The sequence below is a fragment of the Planococcus citri genome, chromosome 2 (genome assembly GCF_950023065.1).
Source record: "Planococcus citri chromosome 2, ihPlaCitr1.1, whole genome shotgun sequence".
Taxonomy (NCBI): Eukaryota; Metazoa; Arthropoda; class Insecta; order Hemiptera; family Pseudococcidae; genus Planococcus; species Planococcus citri.
Window position 1 is genome coordinate 66,716,221 of NC_088678.1, and position 23,789 is coordinate 66,740,009.

Consider the following 23,789-nt stretch of genomic DNA (forward strand, 5'->3'; position numbering starts at 1 on the left):
TTCAGCACAATGTGTCCACCGAATCCAAAAAACGTTTCTCGCACAGGGAGAAATAAAATAATCACACTGTTCATCAAAACTATACCAAAGTCAGTAGATGAAATTCTCAAAGTATTCTACGGTTCAACAGGCTTCTGCTCTAGAAGAAATCGAAGTTTGGCTGGCATTTTTGCGGTCCAAGCAGGGGTGCGAACCAGAATTTTTAACCGGAACCGTAACGGGAATTGGCCCAAAAATTTTTGGGGAAATAATTTTCATCCAATAACCTTAACCCGGAATCAAAAAAATTGGAACTGGAACCCTTATCCAGAACCCGAATTTGACATTTTTATTTCCCTAACCGTTAACCTGTAACTTTTAAAAAATGCCGGTTAATTATGGTTCTTGAATTTGAGACCATCGAGATAAATATTGTCATTTTCTCTCATGAATTCATTTGTTTTTCATTTGGGTCATTCCATGTCAACTCAGCCAACGTTTTTGAGCCGCAATTAGTTTGGCCCCAGCCCCCTTAGGGGGTGGGTGGGTGGGGGGAGGGGGGCTTTCATTATTTTCACATTGTCTCGAGGTACTCAACTTCAGCAGCCCATTCCTCAAAAACTACAATACTTTGATCAAAACTGATTTCATCAGTTCGAAAGGGCATTGCATTTAGAACTTTTAAAGCATATTGAAATTTTCAAAAGTTGAAAGTTTGAAAGTTCAAATTTCAAAATGGCGCTATAAGTGGGAGCTCCCATTTAAAATTTTGAAAAAATTTCCACACCTGTACCTTTTGATGCTTTTTCGAAATATTCAAGTTTCGAGATGGGATCTCTTGGTAGGGGGGGCAGCATCCTCACCCCCAATTTTGGGTGAAACTTTGGAAAGAAAATCTGGGGCATGTGATATATTGAATTGTGTGTTTTTGGTGACGCTGAACACGAATCTGACGTCAGATTTTTGATAGGACCCAAACCATGGCCCCCAGCACCTCCCCAAAGGAAGTAAAAGTTCAAAAAAGTGTTTTGTTTTTCGTGACGCTGAATACGAACATGAGGTCAGATTTTTGATTGGACCCCATCCACGGCCCCCAACAATTTTTTTGACTTTTACCTATTGGGGGAGGTTCTGGGGGCCATGGGTGAAGTCGATTTAAAAAACTATGGCTATATTTGTGTTTAGCGATATCGAAAACATACTATTTCATGTGTCACACGAATGTATTAACCATTTTTTTTTGGTGTCACCCCCTTCGGGGAGGTGCTGAGGGCCGTAGATGGAGTCCAATCAAAAATCTGACGTCATATTCGTGTTTAGCGTCACGAAAAACACACTATTCCATGTGTCGCACGAACAAAACACTTTTTTGAACTTTCACCCCCTTTGGGGAGGTGCTGGGGCCCTTCGTGCGGCCGAAAAAATTGAGTTGGCTTTCTGTAGATATTATGGAACTAAAAATTAAGAAAACACGTATTCAGGATTTTCGTTAGGGCTATGAAAACTGAAAAAACAATAACGAGAAAAAAAAGATTTCAACGCAATTGTTCTAAAAAAAAGGAAAATCCACGGTGTCCACTGAATCGAACAAATGAAGAAGGATGGCCTATTGATAACTTTAGGATGACCAATAAATTTTCACTCCTAGACGACCTTTTTTAAAATCACGTAATTTGAATTTCAATTCAGATGGGTAATTTTTATAGAATTTTTCATATACCTCTTAGATAAATTACTGAAATTCTAAAAATTTTTAGTAACTTTCAAGTTAACCGATTTTGGAATTTTTTACAATTTTTACAATGTTTCATCAATTTTTAGCCAATTTGCATGAACAAATTGTGGTGGGAGAAAAAACTGGAACCCAATCAAAAACTGCCATAAAACAAAAAATTCAGAAATTTTTTCGTTTTGAGTTTTGAGGTTTTTGATTTTTGGAATTTCCCAGAAATTTTCCAGAAGGAAAATTGCTGATTTCTTTGAAGATATGAGAGCCGACGATACACAACTTAATTGTAACTAATAACCTCATATCCACTTAGTTGTACTGGATATCCTATTATGCACTCTCCTGGTTTTAATGGATGTGGTCATGCATATACAGTGGCGTCGCGATAAGTGAAAATTCAAGGGAAGAAAATTTTTGTTTCACTTATCGAGTTTTTCACATACGAAGGTTTCAGTTAGGGAGTTTTTTTTTGGTTAATTTTCACTTATCGAAGTTCGGATTAAAAAAAACGAAAAACATGAATTGAACAATAAAATTTTCCGATTTTCAGTGATCAATTTCGAATTTAGTTTAATCAGTCAGTCTTTAAACAGCTCACAGGTCATCCTTATCTTCTTGTTTGACACATAATCCATTGGAAACGATTTAACTTTAGCAAAACATTGAGGCCCTTTTTCACTTATAGAGGCTGAACGAGTCAGTACCTTTCAGTTAAAGAGGTATTTTCACTTATAGAGGTAAAACGCAGATAACATTTTCACTTGTAGAGGTAAACTCGATAATTTTTGGGATAAATCCTAGTTTCAGTTAACGAGGTAGCCCTTTTTCACTTATTGAGGTTGATTTACATGTAAAATTGGTCCAAGGTGAAGGGAAGGAGGTTTTTATTTCACTTATTGAGTTTTTTCACATATCGAGGTTTCACTTATCGCGACGCCACTGTAATTAATATCTCTCACGATTCGTACACTAGCTCAGTGCAATGATCTTAGGGTCGTATGAATCGCGGACGAGGAATTATTCCTAATTCCCACCGGAATATTTAAATTTATTTATATTTGTCGTGGGGACACGATAAAATACTTCGTATATTGTACGAGTCTGTGCAGTCTCGAACGCCAAAATACCGTATTTACTCATACCGTGGAAATACTTACTTTATTCGTGGAAATACTTACTTTTGTCGTAGATGGAATGATTTACCAAGAATAATAATTCGACGATTCGACAATCGTCGATAAATAAGAAAAGAACTCGTGAAATAACTTATATATTATAAATATGCCAAGAGAAAATTATGGACATTTTGATACAAAATTGTCCTTTTTGATTTGTGTACTTATCAGAATAACTTTTCAGAATAAAGGGATTTTTATTGGGAAAGGGAGAACTTATCAGAATAAAACTTATCAGAATAACTTATCAGAATAAAGGGATTTTTATTGGGAAAGGGAGAACTTATCAGAATAAAACTTATCAGAATAAACTTATCAGAATAACTTATCAGAATAAAGGAAATTTTGGAAAAAAAGAAAAAGAAAAGTCCTAAAGTGCCTACCTCTGTACTAAATTGTCAGAAACCGATCCGAGACAGATGAGAATCGATAACTTATCCTTAATGAAAACAGTGCTAAGGACATAAAATCGTCTATGGTGACGAAAATGCCCGAGTCGTGGATGTCTGATCCACTTAGTATCGTAGGTTTCGTATGACCGAATTGCCTACTTAACTTGAACACGAACTGTACTGGATCTAATTCATCTCTTGGATTAAGCTGCAGATTAATCCAAGTAGATGATGATGACGACATCGGAAGTTGTAGTACTTACCAACTAACAACTTATAACGTAGATTGTCATAAGTTCTTGAAGAACGACTCATTGATAGCTAACCGAAGCTATGTCGCTTGTGTACCGGTTAGCGGATATCATTCCTAGCTATGGCGCTAATAGAACGAGTATCAATGATTTCGTCTCGGATCGGCGTATTTATAACCTTCGGTAGTCGAAAATCGTGCAGTAGCTGGGTGGGGTAAGTGGCGCACATGTATATCGCGTCTAGCGGCGCTAACGTAGGCGACCGGCGCTCGTATTACGTCATATTCGCGTATATTCGGTGAAAATCGTAAAAAACTTGCTTGTTATTGGTTAATATATCGGAAGTGGAGGTAAACTTGGCGCCACCACCGGAAATACGAAGTTAGAATCGTGTATAATCATCGATATTCGATAATCTCGCGATTGCTATTGGGCGTAGGCGCCACCACCACTAAATAGATTGGGAAAAATGTCGCATTCGATCACTGACGTCATAAATGGTCATTAAAATGGTCGAATGTTCGTCGCTAAGGGAACAGAAAAATATTCATTCGCCCTAAAAGAATGGAGAAAATTTATTCTATACGGAGATAGAATTATTTTCTCCCACGTAGGCAGACAGAAATACGACGAAATAAATTTCTCCCAGTTATAGGTGATAGAAAGATATAAAATTAGGCTTCTCCCAGCTTAAGTGACAGAAGAAAATTATTTTCTCCCACTAAAGTGGGAGAGAAAGCTGTAATTTTCTCCCACTACAAAATTGTTGAGGAATTTTGAAAAAATTTTCAAGCAATTTTCGTGAAATTTTGCACAATTATTTCAATTTTGTCACTAATTTATGGTAACTTTCAGTAACTGCTCTCTAAATTTGAAACAGTGAAATTTCACTGCTTAGCAGTCACGACATTTTGCCTTCTTAAAAGCAGTAGTTTTTTACTGCAAAACAGTGAAAAATCTACTGAATTGGTCAGTAAAAATAATTTTGACTGACTAATTCAGTAGATTTTCTACTGTTTTGCAGTAAAAAACTACTGCTTTTAAGAAGGCAAAATGTCGTGACTGCTAAGCAGTGAAATTTCACTGTTTCAAATTTAGAGAGTGGGAGGTCAATATAGTTCATTTATAATAAGTGCTTTCCCCATTTTCGTTAAATTATCCACCAATTTAAAAAATATTTGATCAATTTTTGGGAAGTAATTGCGTTTGATTTTTGGGCAAAAGGATGACTTTGATGAATTTTTAGACTTTTTGAAATCAATTCATCAAAAATTCCTTCAAAAAGCGAAGCGAAACATAGCTTTTTTGGAAAATTTTCAGTTCAGATTTACAGTTTCAAAAGAAGTGCTCATATTATCATGAACTTTTTGATCGTGTTTTTTTTACAAATGCCTTTCTTCCCAAAAAAGACCAGAAACAGAGAAAAGGAAGCGAAGAAATTTTCAACGCAATTGTTCTAAAAAATGGAAAATCCGTGGTGTACACTAAATCGAAAAAATGAAAAAGAATAACCTTTCGATAACTTTTGGATGGCCAATAAATTTCCACTTTTGGACGACCTTATTCAAAATTCCGTAGATTTGAAATTCAACTCTCTGATGGATAATTCTTAAAGAAGGCAGAACTTTCCTAGACAAAGATGAAAGTGTTCTCTATCAAAAAAGCCCACCTCCCATACTAAAAAATCTCATAAAAAATTTCAAAATTGATTTCTTATGGTTTAGAACATGAATTATAGAGCAAATTTCGGAGATGATAAAAAAAAAATTAGTGGGAGTGGGGATTTCCGCCCTGTTTTGACTCTTTAAGGCAGATCTACCTAAACAACATAGATTATCCCAAGGTCATTGAACTTGACAAATAGAGAATTGAGAAAAAAGATTCTATATCATTTCAAACAATTTTTCGAATCTAAATAATTTACTTGAGCAGCCAACAGTTTTGATGTACTGAGCTGATTTTAAAACTTCAAAATCAATCAATTTCTATACTGAAGTTATAAAAAAAAAGAATTTATCTATCAATCATCAATAACTTCATAATACACGTTTTGTATGTATGACCAGCGATTTCCATGAATTCTAATTCTGCGATCCAAAAAAAAATTTGTTACCTTGACCGCACATATTCGTACATTAGGTATAAAAAATTTAACAAAAAAAAAAAAAAAAAAAAAAACAGAGTTGATTAGATGTTGAAAAACAAGTTGACCATTGGAAGTGCCGATATGGACGGCAGAAAAATGGATTTTACGTTTATCTATAGGGAATACCATATTTAATACCTACTTGTGATGTGGTTCGAAAGAAGGGACCTAGTGTGCGAAAATGTAGTTCTGAGAAAAACGCATATAAAGTTTCACTACTGTGAATACGCCTTCAGCTGAGAGAAGAGCAAGAGCTGTGAATACCAACGTTGGTGACGTCACTCGCCTCTCGTTTCGCTTTTAGTGTGACAAACAGGGGTGAAAAGCCTTAAAATGAAACTTCAGCTTTTGGCTTTTAGCTTAAAATTTCAAAATTGAAACTTTTGGATTTAGCTTTCGGCTATCTCAATTTTTAAGGCTTGCTTTAGTCAAACTTTCGGCTTCCAAAGGCTTTCCCTTATATTTCCAATTTAACAGCTTTCAGCTATATTTCATTAAGCTTTTAGCTTTAAACTTTTGGCTTTAAGCTGTTGACTTTAAACTTTTAGCTGATACACCATCAATTTACAAAAAAAGGGAATTAAAAATTAGATCACGTACATTGATTTCATAATTAGTGATACCTAGTGAAGAATATTCATTGCTAGAATTATTTTTTTTTTCATTTCATTAAATCTCATTAAAATAAAATTGAATGAATTTTTTTTTCATTTTTTTGTTTTTTCTGAATTTAGAGAATTCAATTCTGCAAAAAAGCCTTTGAAAAAGCCAAAAAAATGAAACTTTTGGCTAGCTTTTGGCTTGCAAAAAATGAAACTTGCAAACTTTTAGCTTTTGCCTTAGTGCAAAAATCTGCTCAGCTTTCAGCTTTCGGACTTAAGCTTTCGGCTAGCTTTTCATCCCTGGTGACAAATGTTTTCGGTTGTTGCTAATGTTGCTACTCTGTCTCGTTGCGGCGGTTGTGGTACTTGATTTTTGAGTGTATTTCTTGGGAATATTGAGCGCTCAAAACTTTTAAAGCTCTCTGGAGGTGGAACGAAGCACTCTACGGAAAAATGAAGTCAATTAAAGTTGTATAGAGAATTAAATTTCCAATCGACATAATGTCGTTAGTTTTTCTCTAGGATGCTTAGTTTTCGATTTATTTGCAAAAGAAAGTATTTAAGCGGATATTCCCTATAGGTATACATGATTGTATCGGTTCGCCTGAAAAACCACGATGCCAAACAGTTTTTAAAGAGTTAAGACTTATTACAAAATATCGAACATTACTTCAAACTGCATTTTTTCGGAAACGATGTTTTTTTTATGCAAGGAGTTCATTTTTTATGTCTTTTAAAATTTTAGAATGTGAAAATTGTTTTTTGGGGTTTCAATTTTGAAAAAAAGAGAACAGACACAAGTTAGGACGAAAACTCATGAAAATTTGCCTCTCCCTCGACGGCCCTGTGAGTAGGTACTCGTATAGATACCGCACACCATGTTGTATTTGGTAAAGTAGACAAAAATAATCATAAAATGTTCGCTATCTAGCTACCTATCTTAACGATTAGAAGCTACAGAAATGTTGCAAACACGCTTCGAAGCGTAAAATGGCATGCATAGTGACATTCCTAATTTTAAGTACTGGGTCATTCCACGTCAATTGGGCCAAAAAGTGGTAGGTGGGTTCGGCGATTTTTTTGAAATTTTTCCTGTGGAAAGACCTTCCGAAGGGATGACCAATGGCGCAAATCGCAGCCCTCTAGCCCATTTTTAACGGCAGCCAGGGGGTGTCAAAGTTTTCAGTGAACATAAAATGTCATCCATTTCAGCAGTGGATTGCTCGATAACCACGATACCAATCAAAATGGAACTTTTTCCCATAGTTAGAGGTTTTGAAAGGCTTTTTGGTGATATCATAAAAATCAGTGTTGCCACTTTTTTTCGTACAAAAAATTAGCTTAAAAAGTTTCAAAACGTAGGTTTCATATCGTTCCGACTCTCAAAAATTCTGAAAAAAATACCTATATTACGGCCAACTTTTCATGCTGAACAACATATTAAAAAATTGGGATGGTAACTTGTAACAAAGTCGATTAAAAAAAATTTTAACTTTGCGAGAAAATGCGATTTTTTGATATAAAACATGAAAAAAAGTTTTGATTGGTAAAGTTGACCCATTTGACCCCTATTTTTACGTATCTGTTGAAAAAGTTAAAAAAACCCCTTTCACTCAATAAAATGAACTCATCACAAAAAAATCAAAATTCGAAAAAATTCAATTTTCAATTTCAAACATCAAAAAAAGTTTAAATTTATTCAGTTGTCTTATTTTGACCACTTTCTGACGTATTTCAAAAAAAAGTTGATAAAAATCTCACTCACATCAAAAAAAATAAAATTTGTTTTTTTTTGAATTTTGATTTTTTTGTGATGAGTTAATTTCACCGAGTGAAGGGGGTTTTTCAACTTTTTCAACAGATACGTAAAAATAAGGGTCAAATGGGTCAACTTTACCAATCAAAACTTTTTTTCATGTTTTAAATCAAAAAATCGTATTTTTTCGCAAAGTTTAAATTTTTTTAAATCGACTTTGTTACAAGTTACCATCCCAATTTTTTAATATGTTGTTCAGCATGAAAAGTTGGCCGTAATATAGGTATCTTTTTCAGAATTTTTGAGAGTCGGAACGATATGAAACCTACGTTTTGAAACTTTTTAAGCTAATTTTTTGTACGAAAAAAAGTGGCAACACTGATTTTTATGATATCACCAAAAAGCCTTTCAAAACCTCTAACTATGGGAAAAAGTTCCATTTTGATTGGTATCGCGGTTATCGAGCAATCCACTGCTGAAATGGATGACATTTTATGTTCACTGAAAACTTTGACACCCCCTGGCTGCCGTTAAAAATGGGCTAGAGGGCTGCGATTTGCGCCATTGGTCATCCCTTCGGAAGGTCTTTCCACAGGAAAAATTTCAAAAAAATCGCCGAACCCACGTACCACTTTTTGGTCCAATTGACGTGGAATGACCCTACTTCCTATTTGTGGATGACTTTCGTTTCGGATTTTTAAAGTGGAAGAATTTTATGTAAATTAAACGCGTAGGGTATTATGTTTATGTAACTATTACAGTTGTACTCACGTCAGGTGCATCAAAACTAGAAAAAGGAGAGACAGTTGATCACAATCCAGAGTAGGTTCGAGTGGAATTCGAGACAAACATTCCATTCACACCAAGGAATTTACTTGAGCAGCCAAAAGTTTCGATCTAGTGAGCTTATTTTAAAACTTCAAAATCAATCAATTTCTACTATAAAGTTATAAAAAAAAGAATTTATCATCATTCATCAACAACTTCATCATACACGTTTTGTGTATTGTATGACAAGCAATTTCCACGAATTCCAATCCGGGTTCCAAAAAAATTTTGTAACCTTGATCGCGCACATTTCTACGTTATTTGTGAAGGAACAGTGTTGTCTGGATGTTGAAAAACTATACCTAGTTAACCGGTATTGGAAGTGTCCATATGGCCTGCAGAAAAATGGATTTTACGTTGATCGGGAATACCCTATTTAATACCTACTTATGAGAACAAAAATTAATCCAGACGGTATCGTGAATTCGACGTGTAAAAATAATACGTATATTATGAAATAATGTACCTAGCTTCCATTAGATAATTTATAAAAAGTGATTTTTATTTCTGTATTGTGTGATCAAATTAAACAGGAACATGTACGTTTATGCGTATTTATTCAACTTGCACATTTACCTCACTAGTAAGTACCGGTTTCATTTTATACAGTACTGAAGGGGATTACATATACCCAGCAATGCAGGATTGTATTGGTTCGCCTGCAAAACCTCATCACTCGTTCTCTTGCCTTGAAGATGGTACGTTATTGTACCGAAACGGCCGTCGCATTTTTTCTAATAATAAATATAGTGTTTTCTTGTAAACGTGATTTTTCTTTCATAACTGCAAAACCTCGATGCCAAACGGTTTTTAAAGAGTTAAGACTTTTACAAAATATCGAACATTACTTCAAACTGCATTTTTTCGGAAACGATGTTTTTTTATGCAAGGAGTTTATTTTTTATCTTTTAAAATTTTAGAACATGAAACATTTTTTTTTTGGGTCCTAATTTCGAAAAAAAAAAGAGCACAGACACAAGTTAGGGCGAAAGCTCATGAAAATTTACCCCTCCCTCGACGGCCCTGTGAGTAGGTATAGGTACCACACCGTGTTGTATTTGGTAAAGTAGACAAAAATAATCATAAAATGTTCGCTATCTCAACGATTAGGAGCTACTGATAGGGACGTAGCGAAGTGGTTTTGCTGAAGGGGGGGGGGCAAAGATCCTATAAAATTCCCAACTAATTTTACTGAAAATTCCCAACTTATTCGACTGAAAATTCCCAAGCCGGATGAAAAAAGAGGGTATTTAAGTTACAAGTAGTGAGGGGATTGTATCACGACATTTTGTAGCCAAAAAATAATTGTAACTTGGCGGACTATAATCAAAATTTTAACGTGCTGAACACTCTGGTATTAAAAAAATTTGAAAAGCTAGTGGTTCTGTTCCGAAAGAAATGAAAAATTTGCATTTTTTATAAGCTTTGAATATTATGAGTATTTCTGGAATTTTTCTGTTTAATTTTCATATTCTTAAAATCTCTTAAAGCAGCATTTTGAATGGCCCGAGCGAAGCGAGGGCAAAAGTTTTGGAAAATTTATGATTTGAAAAGTAGAATAACATAAATTTTAATGAAAGAATTTGGTTTTTCTAATCTCAACATTTTTAAAATTCAATCATAGATTTTTAAAAATATTGTAACTTTGTAGATGAGAATCAATTTGGACCGAGCGAAGCGAGGCCGAAAGCGTTGAAAAGTTAGTAGTTCGCAAAGTAGAACAAAATTAATTTTAATGTAAGAATTCGGTTTTTCTAATCTCATCAGTGGTCTTGTGAAATTCTTAGAGTGATAAAAAGAACTAAATTGGGCCGAGTGAAGCAATGGCAAAAGTTTTGGAAAATATGTGAATTTAAATGGAAAAGTAGAACATCAATTTTAATAAAAGAATCCAGTTTTGCTGGTCTCAATATTTTTCAAATTCAATCATAGGTATACGTTTCTTGAAATTGTAACTTAGTAGAAGAGAATCAAATTGGGCCGAGCGAATCGAGGCTAAAAGCTTTGGAAAAATTGTAATTCAAAAAGTAGAACAATATCAAATTTAATTAAAAAATTCGGTTTTTTTGATCTCAACTTGTAAAGAAATTTATCACTAGTTTCTTGAAATTTTAAAGCGTGAAAAAAAAACAAATTGATCCGAGCGAAGCGAGGGTAAAAGATTTTCCAAATTTATAATTTCAAGAAACAAAACAGTTGTAATGTTGATGTGAAAAGGCACAACAATTCTGCCCGAGCAAAGCGAGGGCAAAAATTTTTGAAAAAAATGTGAATTTTAGTTGGGAAAATCATAGATTTAAAAACTGGTTTGGCTTCAAAAGTTGGAAAAATTTTTAACTTTGATGATTTTAAAAAATTTTAATATTTGAAAACTCCAAAACTAAAAATAATACTTATTGTCGGAAATTTTGTATTTCTCACAATTTCCCAACTTTTCCCAACTTTTGCGGAACACTGGGGGGGGGCAGTCTGCCCTTTAGCCCCCCTTTCGCTTCGTCCCTGGCTACTGAAACGTTGCAAACACACTTCAAAGTGTAAATGACATGCATAGTGACATTCCTAATCATGTTTTCCCCAATTTTTGGATGACTTTTTTTTTCTTAAATAATCCTACGAATCAACATAAGATAGAAGATACACAACTGCAAGTCGTTGAAATAAGGGATAATCATCCCCATTGTTTAGGCCATTTTAAAGTGGAAGTATTTTATGTAAGTAAATTAAACGCGTATTATGTTTATGTAACTGTTACAGTTCTACTCACGTCAGGTGCATCAAATCCAGAGAAAGGAGAGATAGTTGATCACAATCCAGAGTAGGTTCGAGTGGAATTTGAGACAAACATTCCATTCATACTAATGAAGGAATTTTTTGAACTCCGCTAAGGTCCAACTAAAAATTGTACTACGCAACTTTGGATCTTTGTCTGGAAACAGCATGCGAAAGAAAAAAAACAAATTATTAGCAGTTCAAGTTAGGTACATTTCTGTGAATGTAGAACTACACGCTGTTGCGTCAAATAAATAGAGCGGCCAAATAGCGGTTTTAAAAAGGAAAAAATTGGCACATGAATTTTTTCTTCGGGAATGTGTTCAGATGGACCCTCTGAACTATAAAAAAAAACCAACCCTCCTTCCATTGAAGTTAATTTTATTAGGGAGCTAAAACCGGTTCTGATTCACGTTTTTTGCGATTTACTCCGCAAATATCATTTTTACGAAACAAACTTACAAAACTAAAAACGTCCCCCTTCAAATTCTCGATAATTTGATACTACAGTCGATACCCATCCCTCAAGGGGGGGTTTCTAAAAAAAATGGTGGAAAGAATAGGTGTTTCAAAAAATTCCAGTACAATGAATTAATCAAAGTTACCATTTAATTCATCCCATTTCGCTCAATTTTTTTTTGCAAGGTCTATTCACCCAACAACTAATTAAACCACCATTGATTGGTCTTCAACCCTCCCAGCAGATTGTTGGGGGTGCGGTCAAAATTTTGAAAAATCGTGAAAAATCGAGTGATATATTGAATGGTATGTTTTTAAGGTCGCTGAGTACGAATATCATCATCATCATCATCAACAACATTTTATTACTTTTCTTAATGATTACTATCTAAAGTTATTTCTAAACTGAATTAACATTTTGAGTCCAACCCCTCAATGTCCCTCTGTGCCCCAAAAAAGGGCAAAACTTTGAAAAATCGTGAAAAGTAAAGTAATACATATATTGAATAGTAGATATGTTATCGAGGTCACTGAATACGAATATAAACTCATTTTTTGGGCCTAATCCCGCAAAGCTCCCGACTGCCCCAAAAAAGGGCCAAAATTTTGAAAAATTGTGAAAAGTCGTGTAATATATTGAATATTATGTTTTCGAGCACACTGAACTCGAATATGAACTTTATTTCCGCTTAAGATTCCTCAATCCCCTACGTCCTCATAAATAGGATAAAATTTTGAAAAGTCGCTGAAAATCGTGTAGTATAATATCAAATAGTAGGCATGTTTTCAAGATAGCTGAACACGGATTTTTTGAATCCGAAGCGCAATGGTTCTTTGCCCCAAAAAAGTTGACGACAAAACGTGGTGTGATCTTTTTCTCAAAAGATTCACACCATTATTTAGAAACAATTTTGAAAATTTCATCTCAAAAACGCTGATTGGAGTTATTTGTGGGGGGAGGAGGGGGAGAGATAGAGGTATTGTCAAAGATAGGATCGCTATTCAAAAAGTTTGAACGCTCATTTTTCGCAAAGAACCTACCAGTTTTTGAATTTTTTTCTTTTATTAGAAAATAAAATGAAACTAGGATTTTTACTACATATTTTGTCAAGTGTCATCGAAATAAAATGTATGCACTACCATCAAAATGATTTCTATTTTTAAATGTTGCCTACGTAATTATTTTTTTATGTAAACATAATTTTCTTAATAAAACTTCATCTCCTTTCCGAAAAATAAAAAATAAAACAAAAACCTTAAAACCTGCTAAAAGGTAAGTACTCATCACATCACTTACTAATCAAGAAATCACTTGGGAACAAACTCAAGTCTTTCATAGAAAGGAACGAAAAAACTTCAAATTGGGTAATTCAAATTTTCAAAAATCAATTATTTATCTTTTTTTTTTTGCTGGAAATACTCATAAATTGATGAAATATTTCAAAATAACATCTCGGAAAACATACCTACCATTCAATATATCGTTCAACTTTCACAATTTTTCAACATTTTTCTATCACCTTAAACCGTTCTCGAAAAATTTCAAAGATCGTTTAAATGCGTTCAAATTGACTTTTAGAAAATTTGATTAAATAATGAATATTAAAAAGTTCATCAAAATTCGACACTTGAACAGATCTTTAGCAGCAAAAAATAAAGATCAAGGAGTTTTTTTTTGCATGCTTCCCCCAGAACTTCAATAAAAGCCAGAGAGTTCGAAAAGTTACCTTGTTACCTAAATATAAAATTTTCTACAAACCCTCATTAGTGGATGATTTTAATTTTAATTCCAACAGCGAGGATTTCCGTTGCAATGATGGACACTACGTAGCAAGGATATTTGTTTGCGATGGAATACCAGACTGTGATGATAACTCGGATGAGACGCGCGATCAGTGTAGGAATATATCGTTAGTATGAAAATTAATTAAGCTTTTTATTGAGATTGAAATATTATTGGTGGCATAAGGATGTACATAAATTATTATCAGGTCTGCATTCAAAAAAGTTCTCCTGGAAACATGAGTTATTGGCCACTGTTTCCGGTTTTTTGAATTTAGCAGTAATGGTAAAGAAATTAATGGAGCTATACCCCTTGATTTATGAATTTCTGCATTAATATTAATTCAATAACTTTATTGAATCTGGGCTTTGAAAAAATGCGTAGGTACCATACTTTGCATGTGCCCAAATTATTCAATTTAAAATAATGTTTTTCTTCATTTTAAGATGCAACGGTCAAACCTTTCAGTGCGGATACGGAGCTTGCATTAGTAAGGAATACTTATGCGATGGCCTTAAACAGTGCATCGATGGATCCGATGAAACACCACAAGCATGTAATACGACTCATATTCGCAAACGAGCAGCTAGGTAGGTATTAAATAAGGCTAAACAATGTTTTCACCATCCACACATAGACATTTCATGATAAGACGATGACTGAAAACTGATTTCATTGGAAAACTACAAATTTTTCTCACACAGTGATTCGTGCCCTGAACCTCCGCCATCTCTCGATAAAGTTATAACTTTCAATTGTGACAGAACCTCATCAAAATCTTGTGGTACCAAAAACGGGTATGTTCCCGAATTGACTGTCGCCGCGAGCAAGTGTAAGCCGAATTATTATCCAGAAAAAGAATCTTCACCGTCTTTTTGCTACAATAACAAGTGGCAGCCACCATTTGACAGGTGTTTCAGTAAGTAAAATATCCCCGATTCCCCGCATATGACAGACTTTAAATTAAGTAATCATAAACAATACAGTGAGCTGCTCTGGCTTTTGAAAGCTTCAGCTTCAACCACTATTACGAGTACATTATGCATATTGGTTTCGGTCTGAGAACTAAATTTTATTTAATCATTTTACAGAATTCACATTACTTCCGGGTCATTCCATGCCAAATCGGCGGATTTTTGCACGAGGGGTCTTCGATTTTTTTCAAAATCAGATCATTTGTAGAGGTCATCAAACGATGACGAATGACGCAAACCGGACATTTTTTCGATTTTTTTTGACGGAGCTGTGGCGCTTCAAAGTTCTCCAAAATGGCCGAAAATGGAAAATTTCAGTTGCAAATTGCTCCGGTTGTACGTGGTATAGAATTTTGAACTTTTTTTCAAATTGTAGTACTTTGAGAGGGTAATCGACGAGTGATGTCAAAATCAGTGTTGCCACTTTCAAAAACCTAAAAAAATCGTTTTAAAACTTATAATTTAAATATAACCACGATCTCGGCGAGTAAAAATTCTGAAAAAATCCTCACTTATTAGTCCTTTTTATGTAGAATAACATATCAAAAAATTAGACTGGCACCTTTCTTCATTTTCGAGAAAAAAAAATTACAAGTTTTACAATTGCTGCAAAGGTACCATCCGAAACCTAAAAAATGAAAATTTTTGCATTTTTGAAATATTTTACCAATGTGTAGACGATAATGTGAAAATAATCCCCCTCCCCCCAATTTGTTGACAAATTGACGAAAAATGCATTAATTTCACTCTTGAAATAAAAATTTATAGCACGAAAAATGTCAATTCGTTGACAAATGGGGGGAGGGGGATTTTTTTCACATTATCGTCTACACATTGGTAAAATATTTCAAAAATGCAAAAATTTTCATTTTTTAGGTTTCGGATGGTACCTTTGCAGCAATTGTAAAACTTGTAATTTTTTTTTCTCGAAAATGAAGAAAGGTGCCAGTCTAATTTTTTGATATGTTATTCTACATAAAAAGGACTAATAACTGAGAATTTTTTCAGAATTTTTACTCGCCGAGATCGTGGTTATATTTAAATTATAAGTTTTAAAATCGATTTTTTCAGGTTTTTGAAAGTGACAACACTGATTTTGACATCACTCGTCGATTACCCTCTCAAAGTACTACAATTTGAAAAAAAGTTCAAAATTCTATACCACGTACAACCGGAGCAATTTGCAACTGAAATTTTCCATTTTCGGCCATTTTGGAGAACTTTGAAGCGCCACAGCTCCGTCAAAAAAAATCGAAAAAATGTCCGGTTTGCGTCATTCGTCATCGTTTGATGACCTCTACAAATGATCTGATTTTGAAAAAAATCGAACACCCCTCGTGCAAAAATCCGCCGATTTGGCATGGAATGACCCTCTATATTACGAAATTTTAAATCAGTTTTGAAAATCCACATTGCTTCCAATTACAAAATATGAAATTGTTTTTCAGGGTTCCCATTCTCTCCGGATTACGAAATTTCAATTCAATTTTTAGAATTCTTATCGTCTCCGAACTCCAAAGTACAACATTTTTAATAAATTATCAGAATTCACATTGCCCAAAAATTGAAAAATTGTAAATCATTTTCCAGAATTCTCATTTCCACCAAATTATGAAATTTTTGATCAGTTTTCGGAATCCACTTAGCCACTAAATGACAGACATTTAAATTACTTTCCTGAATTCCCTTTCCTTCAAATTACAAAATTTCAAATAAATTTTCAAGTTCACATTGTACACAAATTACAAAATTTTGATTCAGTGTTCAGAATTTTCATTCCCTGAAAAATCGTGAATTTTTAAATTAAATTACAAGATTTGCATTGCTAAAAGTTATGAAATTTTCACTTAATTTTCGGTACTCACATTACCTTTAAAGTAGGTACAACATTTTAAATAATTTTCAGAACGTAAGTTCCCTCCAAAATATGCCTTTTTGAATCAGCTTTCGGAATTTTCATTGTTTCTCAATTATGCACAAATTGTTTTTCAGAATTTGCATGTGTTCAAAATGACAAAATTTTAGATTAATTTGTGTTTGCCTTGCCTATAAAATGTGAGATTTCAAATTGTGGTTTTTTTTCAGAGTTTGCATGGTCTTCAAATCAGATTTGAAATTTTAAATCAATTTTCAGAACTCTTATCGCCTCTAAATCACAAATTGTTTTTCAGAGTTCGCATTGTTCTTGAATCACAAAATTTCACATCAATTTCCAGAATTCCACATCACCTTCAAATTAAGATATTGTACATTCCGCATACTCTTTAAATTATGAAATTTGAAATGATAAATTTTCGGAATTCGCATTACCCTTAAACGAAAAGTGTTTAAATAATTTTCCTCGAGAAACCTCAGAGCGTTAATAATTCTCACATTTATGTCAAATAAGTACGTAAAACGAGTGGTTGACTAGTTTAAGGGAAAGTTCAGGTACATAAATAATGAAATTACTTCTCTCACCTCAGACCAAGACCAATAATGTGTTAACCACACTAAAAATAAGTCAATCGATCTACATTTCCCGTACCCGTATAGTAACCATAAGTAACGTATTTTCATAGAGAAATGCGAAAAACTGAATCCGGTGAATATTGATATGAAATGCAATCGCAAAGGTGTGAATATTCCATGTGAAGAAAATTCTCTGCTAGCAGGGAGTAAAATTCGCCCAGTCTGCAAAGAATTGCACAAATACGGCGATTTCGTTCCTGATTACAGAGAAATTACATGCAAAGAGAATGGAAAATGGGATAAGACATTGTTCTCTTGCATTCCTGGTAAGTGTACAGGTGCATAATTTGTTCACTGAATCAATAATCTCTAATGAATACTGTTTGCCAAAGTCATCGAGTTAGAGCATCATAGAAGCAGTCCCTCACTTCATTTACGTATACGGGAACCTTCACAACCCATCAATTTCGATTTTAGCTGAACTATGACTCACGGAAAGAGCACGTCCTGTAAACCTCACAACGAAATTTTCTACTGCAGAAGTTGATTAACGCCTTGTGGAGTGATTTAAAATTGCAGGAGAAAAATCAACTTTTGCTGGAGGCTCCAGGTTGGCTAGAAAATGGTAGAATGTAGGATCAATTCGTTGGGGGGAGGAGGAGGGAGGTCAATTCTAATACGTATGCAAACCTATTTCAAGGTTCTCATCTCTATTTATTTACTCTTTCTGTGAAAAACTGATACACCAATACAATATTTCTGCTACTTCCAAAATTCGTTAAAAAACGAAAACTCAACTTCAAAAACTTAAAATTTGGTTCAAATGTCCCAAAAGACGTGTTCTTTCAATGCGCCACTGACCAATCTAATTTCGAGGGGAAGGGTGTGAAAATTCCCTTGTTCGGAATGGATATTATTTCAAATAAGAATTTCACTTGCAGAATGTGGTCGACCATACACGAATCCCAAGAAATTAATTCAAGGCGGAGTGGAAGAAAGTATAAGCGAATCGCCTTGGCACGTTGCAATCTATAATGCAAAGAAAGTTCTCATTTGCGGTGGCACGATCATAAGTCCACACATAGTTTTATCCGGTAAGTGAGTCGGGTACCTACGAAAAATTTATGCAATATAATTAGAATGTCCACAAACATATACGGAGTGAAAGCATTCATTTACTGGCTCATCTAAAAATACACTTTTTGCATTGAAAATTCCAAAACTATCAAGGCTGAAAAAATAAGCTCATACAATGAGAAAAGGTTGATCCATTTCAGAAATACTTTTCAGCTGCACACTGTTTCGAAAACGATAACAAACCCACCACAAACATCTCCAATTATGAAGTGGTTGCCAGTAAAGTCAGCCGAAATTATTCCATAATAGATAATCGCAATCAAAAAGTCTTCAAGGTGAGATATAAGTATCTGCAAAGAGATATGTACTACAATTCCGTCAGATAACTAATTTACGTATACAAGTACTCGTACATATCATTGGATAGTAGCATAATATTATTTTGACCACACAAGCATGTGCAGATTTATTTCCAAATTTCTCATACATACGTAATAAAATATATAATTTCAGATCAAAGAAACACGATTTGCAGGAAAAGGTTATTTCGGAAACACAAATTACAACACAGCCGATATCGTCGCACTTATTTTGAAAGAAAAACTCGATATAAGTGCGACAGTTTTGCCAGCATGCATCGATTGGGCAGGCAGCGGTACAATAACGCATCCTGAAGAAAATACCCTGGGAAAAGTAATCGTCCATCATTAGTTTTTCTCTTGTAACCAGTAGCTCGTTGCTTTATGGAAGATATCTTTATTTTGAAATTCAGGTCTCAGGATGGGGCAGGATCGAATACGAAGGGAAGTACAGTGAAAACTTAACGACTGTCAATTTACCATTCATTAGTCGGCAACGTTGCTATAACATCGTGCGACATGATTTTAAACCATTTATAACATTAGATAAATTCTGCGCTGGCAAAGAAGGTGGTAAGTTTGATTTATGATACTAAGTACAACAAATACCCATAAAAAAGACAAACTACTCGATCGACTTCATTGAAAATTATAATTTTCAAGGCGCTGGTGTACTGCAGGGAGATAGCGGAGGAGGTTTTTTACTTCGAAATGGTCCATTTTACTATCTTCGCGGTATTGTTAGCTTGAAGCAAGCCTCAAACAGTTCTATAGCAGCGTTTACAGATTTGACAGATCATATCGATTGGATTCTAAAGCTGCAAGATGAAGTTAACAATATAATGAGTGAACCTTCAAAAAGAAATTCATTGGGTGAGTTGTAATAATCAGGAAAATACGTAGTTTAGGTATCTAAGGCTGTATCGCGAAAAAAAAAATATCGAAAGGGTTTCGACCGAATTCGGCGGAAATCTTTATTTTGAGTTGAAAATTACTGAGAAAATGTTACCTCCGAAAGTGTCCCTGAAGGGGAGACATGGGTTCTCAAAAGGGAGACATTTTCGAAAAAATCGTAAATTTTTCGCTCCAACCCTGTCCAACTTGCTGTCGGAAAAATGGCCCAGTTCCAAAAGATAGTAGGTACCTACTTGAGATTCTGCATCAACCTTAGTGATACGCCACCAAAATCCGAGACCTTTTTTAGAGTTCTATTTAGCGGATGAAAATTTGCAAATCGCATATTTTTAAATGAATTCGTGTTTTGTGTATTTTTCTCTCAAATATTTCGTATCAAATTAAGCCAAAACATCGAAAGATGATCATTTCGGAAACTGGGGAATTATTTCGAAATGCAATGGTGTAAATTTTTTGGTTATTATTACAAATTTTCAAAAAACCGAAAACATTTTGCAAGTTTTTTGAGTGTTTTTTTTTTTTGATTTTTTGAAATTCGTAATGTATATACATATATAATCGAAAGAATAGCATTTCATATCATTTCTCATTCTCAAGTTTCAAAAATGGTATCTTTCGATGTTTCAGTTTAAATAATGTGAGATATTTGAGAAGAAAAAATTTTCAAACAACAAGTTCACTCGTTCAGCTTCAAACATTCTCTTTTAGAACAGGGCCGATCCTTTCAAAGCAGGCGGAGAGGCTGAAGCGAAAAAACCGTGATTTTTAGAAAATGCCTCATTTTTGAGATTCCATGTCTCGTTGCCAGGTGAACCTCCGGAAGTAAAATATTTTCTGAGCGACTTTCAACTAAAATTCAAGGTCTCCACTGAATTTTGTTGAAAATTATTTACGAGTATTATATGTTTTAGAAACGTTAGGAGAACGTATTTGCAAGGATTACGATGTCAATAATTGTACGAAGATTGAAGACTGTTTAATGGCTGATCATCTTATTATCACCAAAAAAGCAATATTTTGTGGTTACAATGTTGATGATACGGAAAAAATATGCTGTTCACTGCCAAACTCTACACAATCGTTTTCATCGTCAGAGGTAAAATTTTTTGCTATCAATGGTCCCATCAGGAGGAACCTTTTTGATGTTACTTTCAGTCAGCATACGATGCTGCATTTACATCTATCTATATCAAGGAAAGAAAGTTCCCAGCTCAAAAATTGAAATATTGAATAAAATAAAACTCATCAAAAGTTATTATTCGTGGGGAGAGGGGAGTTGCATCCGGAACGATTGAATGGAATGTTCAGTTGACACCAACACGATTCTTTTCTTTCTCACCACACCGACATCGAAATATATTCGAAGTCTGGATCGGATCTGCACTCTGGACTTGGAAAAAAAATTATGACGAAGTTGAGGTTGATGGAAATGATTATAATTAGATACCTGAGTTCGGTTTCATGGAATCTTATTCATTTGCCAAAATACTGAATTTGTGCATTCTTGTACTGATGGGTTTAAAAAATAATCCATCTTTGCTGGCATGATCAGATTCACTGTACCTATTTTACCTATGTAGCTTTGTTCGGTTCAAAAACTTTTTTGCTCATAGAAAATACCCGCTTTGTAATATAAACTAAGTAGGTGCCTAAGGTTGTTTAATTCTGAACAAAGTAAATTATTATTTATAATTCAGTGGTACCTAGACCTATACATTTGTACTGCTTTTGGACTTCCACTAGATATAAAAGGTGTAGACTTCATCAACTTATGTTCCATTTTTAGCCACGTACTAAATAATTGGTGAAATTAAACTAAATAATTTCTGTTTACCCACAGCCAGAAAACCAGACGGAATCAAATTCTAAAGCTAACGACTCCAAAAGTTCACAAGTCTCTACATCAGCAAATCAAACAATACGACAGGTAGCTTTTGCGGTTTTCAAAAAAATTCATAGTCGATTGCAGGCTATGTTTTTTTTTTTTAGTTTACAAAGAAAGAGGTGTTAGAGAGCCAGCGAGAGACTTTTTTCATAAAGGGTATTCCTGGTTAAGATAGGTGAAATGGCCCTGTTCTCAGATTTGGAAAATCATGATGGATTATTGTTGGGTACCTCCAATAAAAATTTTCGACCGGAATTTCCGCCCCCCAACCCACCCCCCTTGGTCAGTATAGCCAAAAAAAGCGTTTTTTGCGCGAAAAATTCGGTATCCATGACTAGTGGGGATAAAGAAAACTTTGAAGCGCCACAGCTCCGAACTGAAGGGTACTACACAAAAACTGTTTTCGCCAAAATGTGCCTTTTTACTAGTACTTTCTTCCTACTAATCCATGAAATTGAAATTTTGTCTGCAAAAGGCTCATATTTGCAAAAAAACCTGAAAAATTGAGGACAATTTTGACAAAAAACGGTAGTTTTGAAAATGTTGGCTAAAAGCAGAAGTTTTTTTTACGATACCTAGGCATGTAATTTATCTATTTATTTTGAAATAACTAAGAAAAAATTAAATTTTGACAATGATTTGACAAAAAACAGGATTTTTTAAGGATAACTTTTGGAAAATCAAGAATTCTTCCCAATTTAGGCAACAAGATTTTTTGAACATTTTGGCAAAAAGCAGGAGTTTGATAACGCCAAAAAAAGGTATTTTCTCAACAATTTTGGCAAAAAACGGGACTTTTTTGGAAATTTTGACAAAAGTTGGGATTTTTTAATAATTTTTTTTACAATTTTGGCGAAAATGAGACTTTTTTTACAATGATTCCGGCGATAAGGTTTTTTGAACATTTTGGCATAAAACATGTGCTTTTTTGGCAATTTTTACAAAAAGTCAAGATATTTTTATAATTATGGCAAACATTGGAATTTTTGAAATTTTGGACAACAACAGGTTTTTTTGCTCATTTTTACAAAAAATATTAGGATTTTGATAACATCATTCAGAAGAAAATGTATTTTCGACAATTATGATCAAAAACAGTGCTTTTTTGATGATTCGACAGAAGTTAGAATTTTTTTATAATTTTTACAAAAATGTGACTTTTTTGATAATTTTGGCAAAAGCAGGAATTTTTGACAAGTTTGCAGTAGCGATTTTTCGCCCATACTATGTAGCGATATGACCAACGTGACAATTATCACTTTATCAGATAGTGCACAGTGAGGTGCCATACCTCATCTCATGACTTTGCTGCAAAGATGTGATGTGTGCGCGCGCTTAGCTCAGTAAATGAGCGTTTTGACAACCTTTTGAACACGTTTTCTGGGGTGAAATTCGACGCTTAACATTTTTTGTTCTATACATTTTTCGCATATTTCGCATAATTTTGCAAAAAAACGCGAAAAACGCGTATTTTTCAGGGTTTTTTGCAAATATGAGCCTTTTGCAGACAAAATTTCAATTTCATGGATTAGTAGGAAGAAAGTACTAGTAAAAAGGCACATTTTGGCGAAAACAGTTTTTGTGTAGTACCCTTCAGTTCGGAGCTGTGGCGCTTCAAAGTTTTCTTTTGTCAATTTTACCCCCACCACTACGATAAAATTTTTTGAAAAAAATTGTGTTGAAAGGCCCAGGCTTTCCCTACACATTCCGCGTGGTACCAGAATTTTATCCCCACTAGTCATGGATACCGAATTTTTCGCGCAAAAAACGCGTTTTTTGGCTATACTGACCAAGGGGGGTGGGTTGGGGGCGGAAATTCCGGTCGAAAATTTTTATTGGAGGTACCCAACAATAATCCATCATGATTTTCCAAATCTGAGAACAGGGCCATTTCACCTATCTTAACCGGGAATACCCTTTTCATACAAAGATATATATAGGCAAATGAATTTCATTATCAATGCGTTAGTAAATTTTATTATCATTCCCCCAGCATAATATAACAAGAATGGACAAATACGCATCCTATTTGGACAGCTTCTGTGCCCAACCGAATTCATCGAATACATACGCTAATTTTGTAGTAGCACCACTGAACGTGGCAAGAATATTAGATGCAATTTCACTGGGCTGTACGAACAAAACAGCAGCAGAATTAAGTACATTACAAAATGTACTGCTCAACGAGAATACAAGGAAGAATTACGGGTGACTATTCCATCAGTCCGCGCTAAAATTTTTCTTGATTGGTATTTCAAC

The 23,789-nt window shown here is 34.3% G+C and overlaps 1 protein-coding gene and 1 long non-coding RNA gene across 2 annotated transcripts in view; one reads left to right on the forward strand and one right to left on the reverse strand.

Moving 5' to 3' along the window:
* Positions 1-11,618: 11,618 nt before the first annotated feature.
* LOC135837246 (uncharacterized) overlaps positions 11,619-23,789 on the reverse strand; it is an 84,148-nt gene continuing 71,977 nt past the window's right edge. The window contains exon 6 of the long non-coding RNA XR_010557157.1: positions 11,619-11,784. This is a non-coding gene — a long non-coding RNA (uncharacterized LOC135837246). The remainder of the gene's footprint in view (positions 11,785-23,789) is intronic.
* On the forward strand, positions 14,296-23,742 carry LOC135838203 (modular serine protease-like). Its single transcript, XM_065353834.1, has 10 exons — positions 14,296-14,459; positions 14,574-14,788; positions 17,405-17,620; positions 18,236-18,388; positions 18,907-19,064; positions 19,144-19,303; positions 19,394-19,603; positions 20,557-20,741; positions 21,486-21,572; positions 23,524-23,742. The coding sequence occupies exons 1-10, from the start codon at positions 14,296-14,298 to the stop codon at positions 23,740-23,742; spliced, it is 1,767 nt and encodes a 588-aa protein (XP_065209906.1).

Bases quoted from the DNA above. Each gene is read 5' to 3' on its own strand.
- LOC135838203 (XM_065353834.1), top strand. From the start codon at position 14,296: ATGTTTTTCTTCATTTTAAGATGCAACGGTCAAACCTTTCAGTGCGGA. The intron at 17,621-18,235 runs GTAAGTGTACAG...TTTCACTTGCAG, and splicing joins ATTGTTCTCTTGCATTCCTG to AATGTGGTCGACCATACACG. The intron at 18,389-18,906 runs GTAAGTGAGTCG...CACGATTTGCAG, and splicing joins TCCACACATAGTTTTATCCG to GAAAAGGTTATTTCGGAAAC.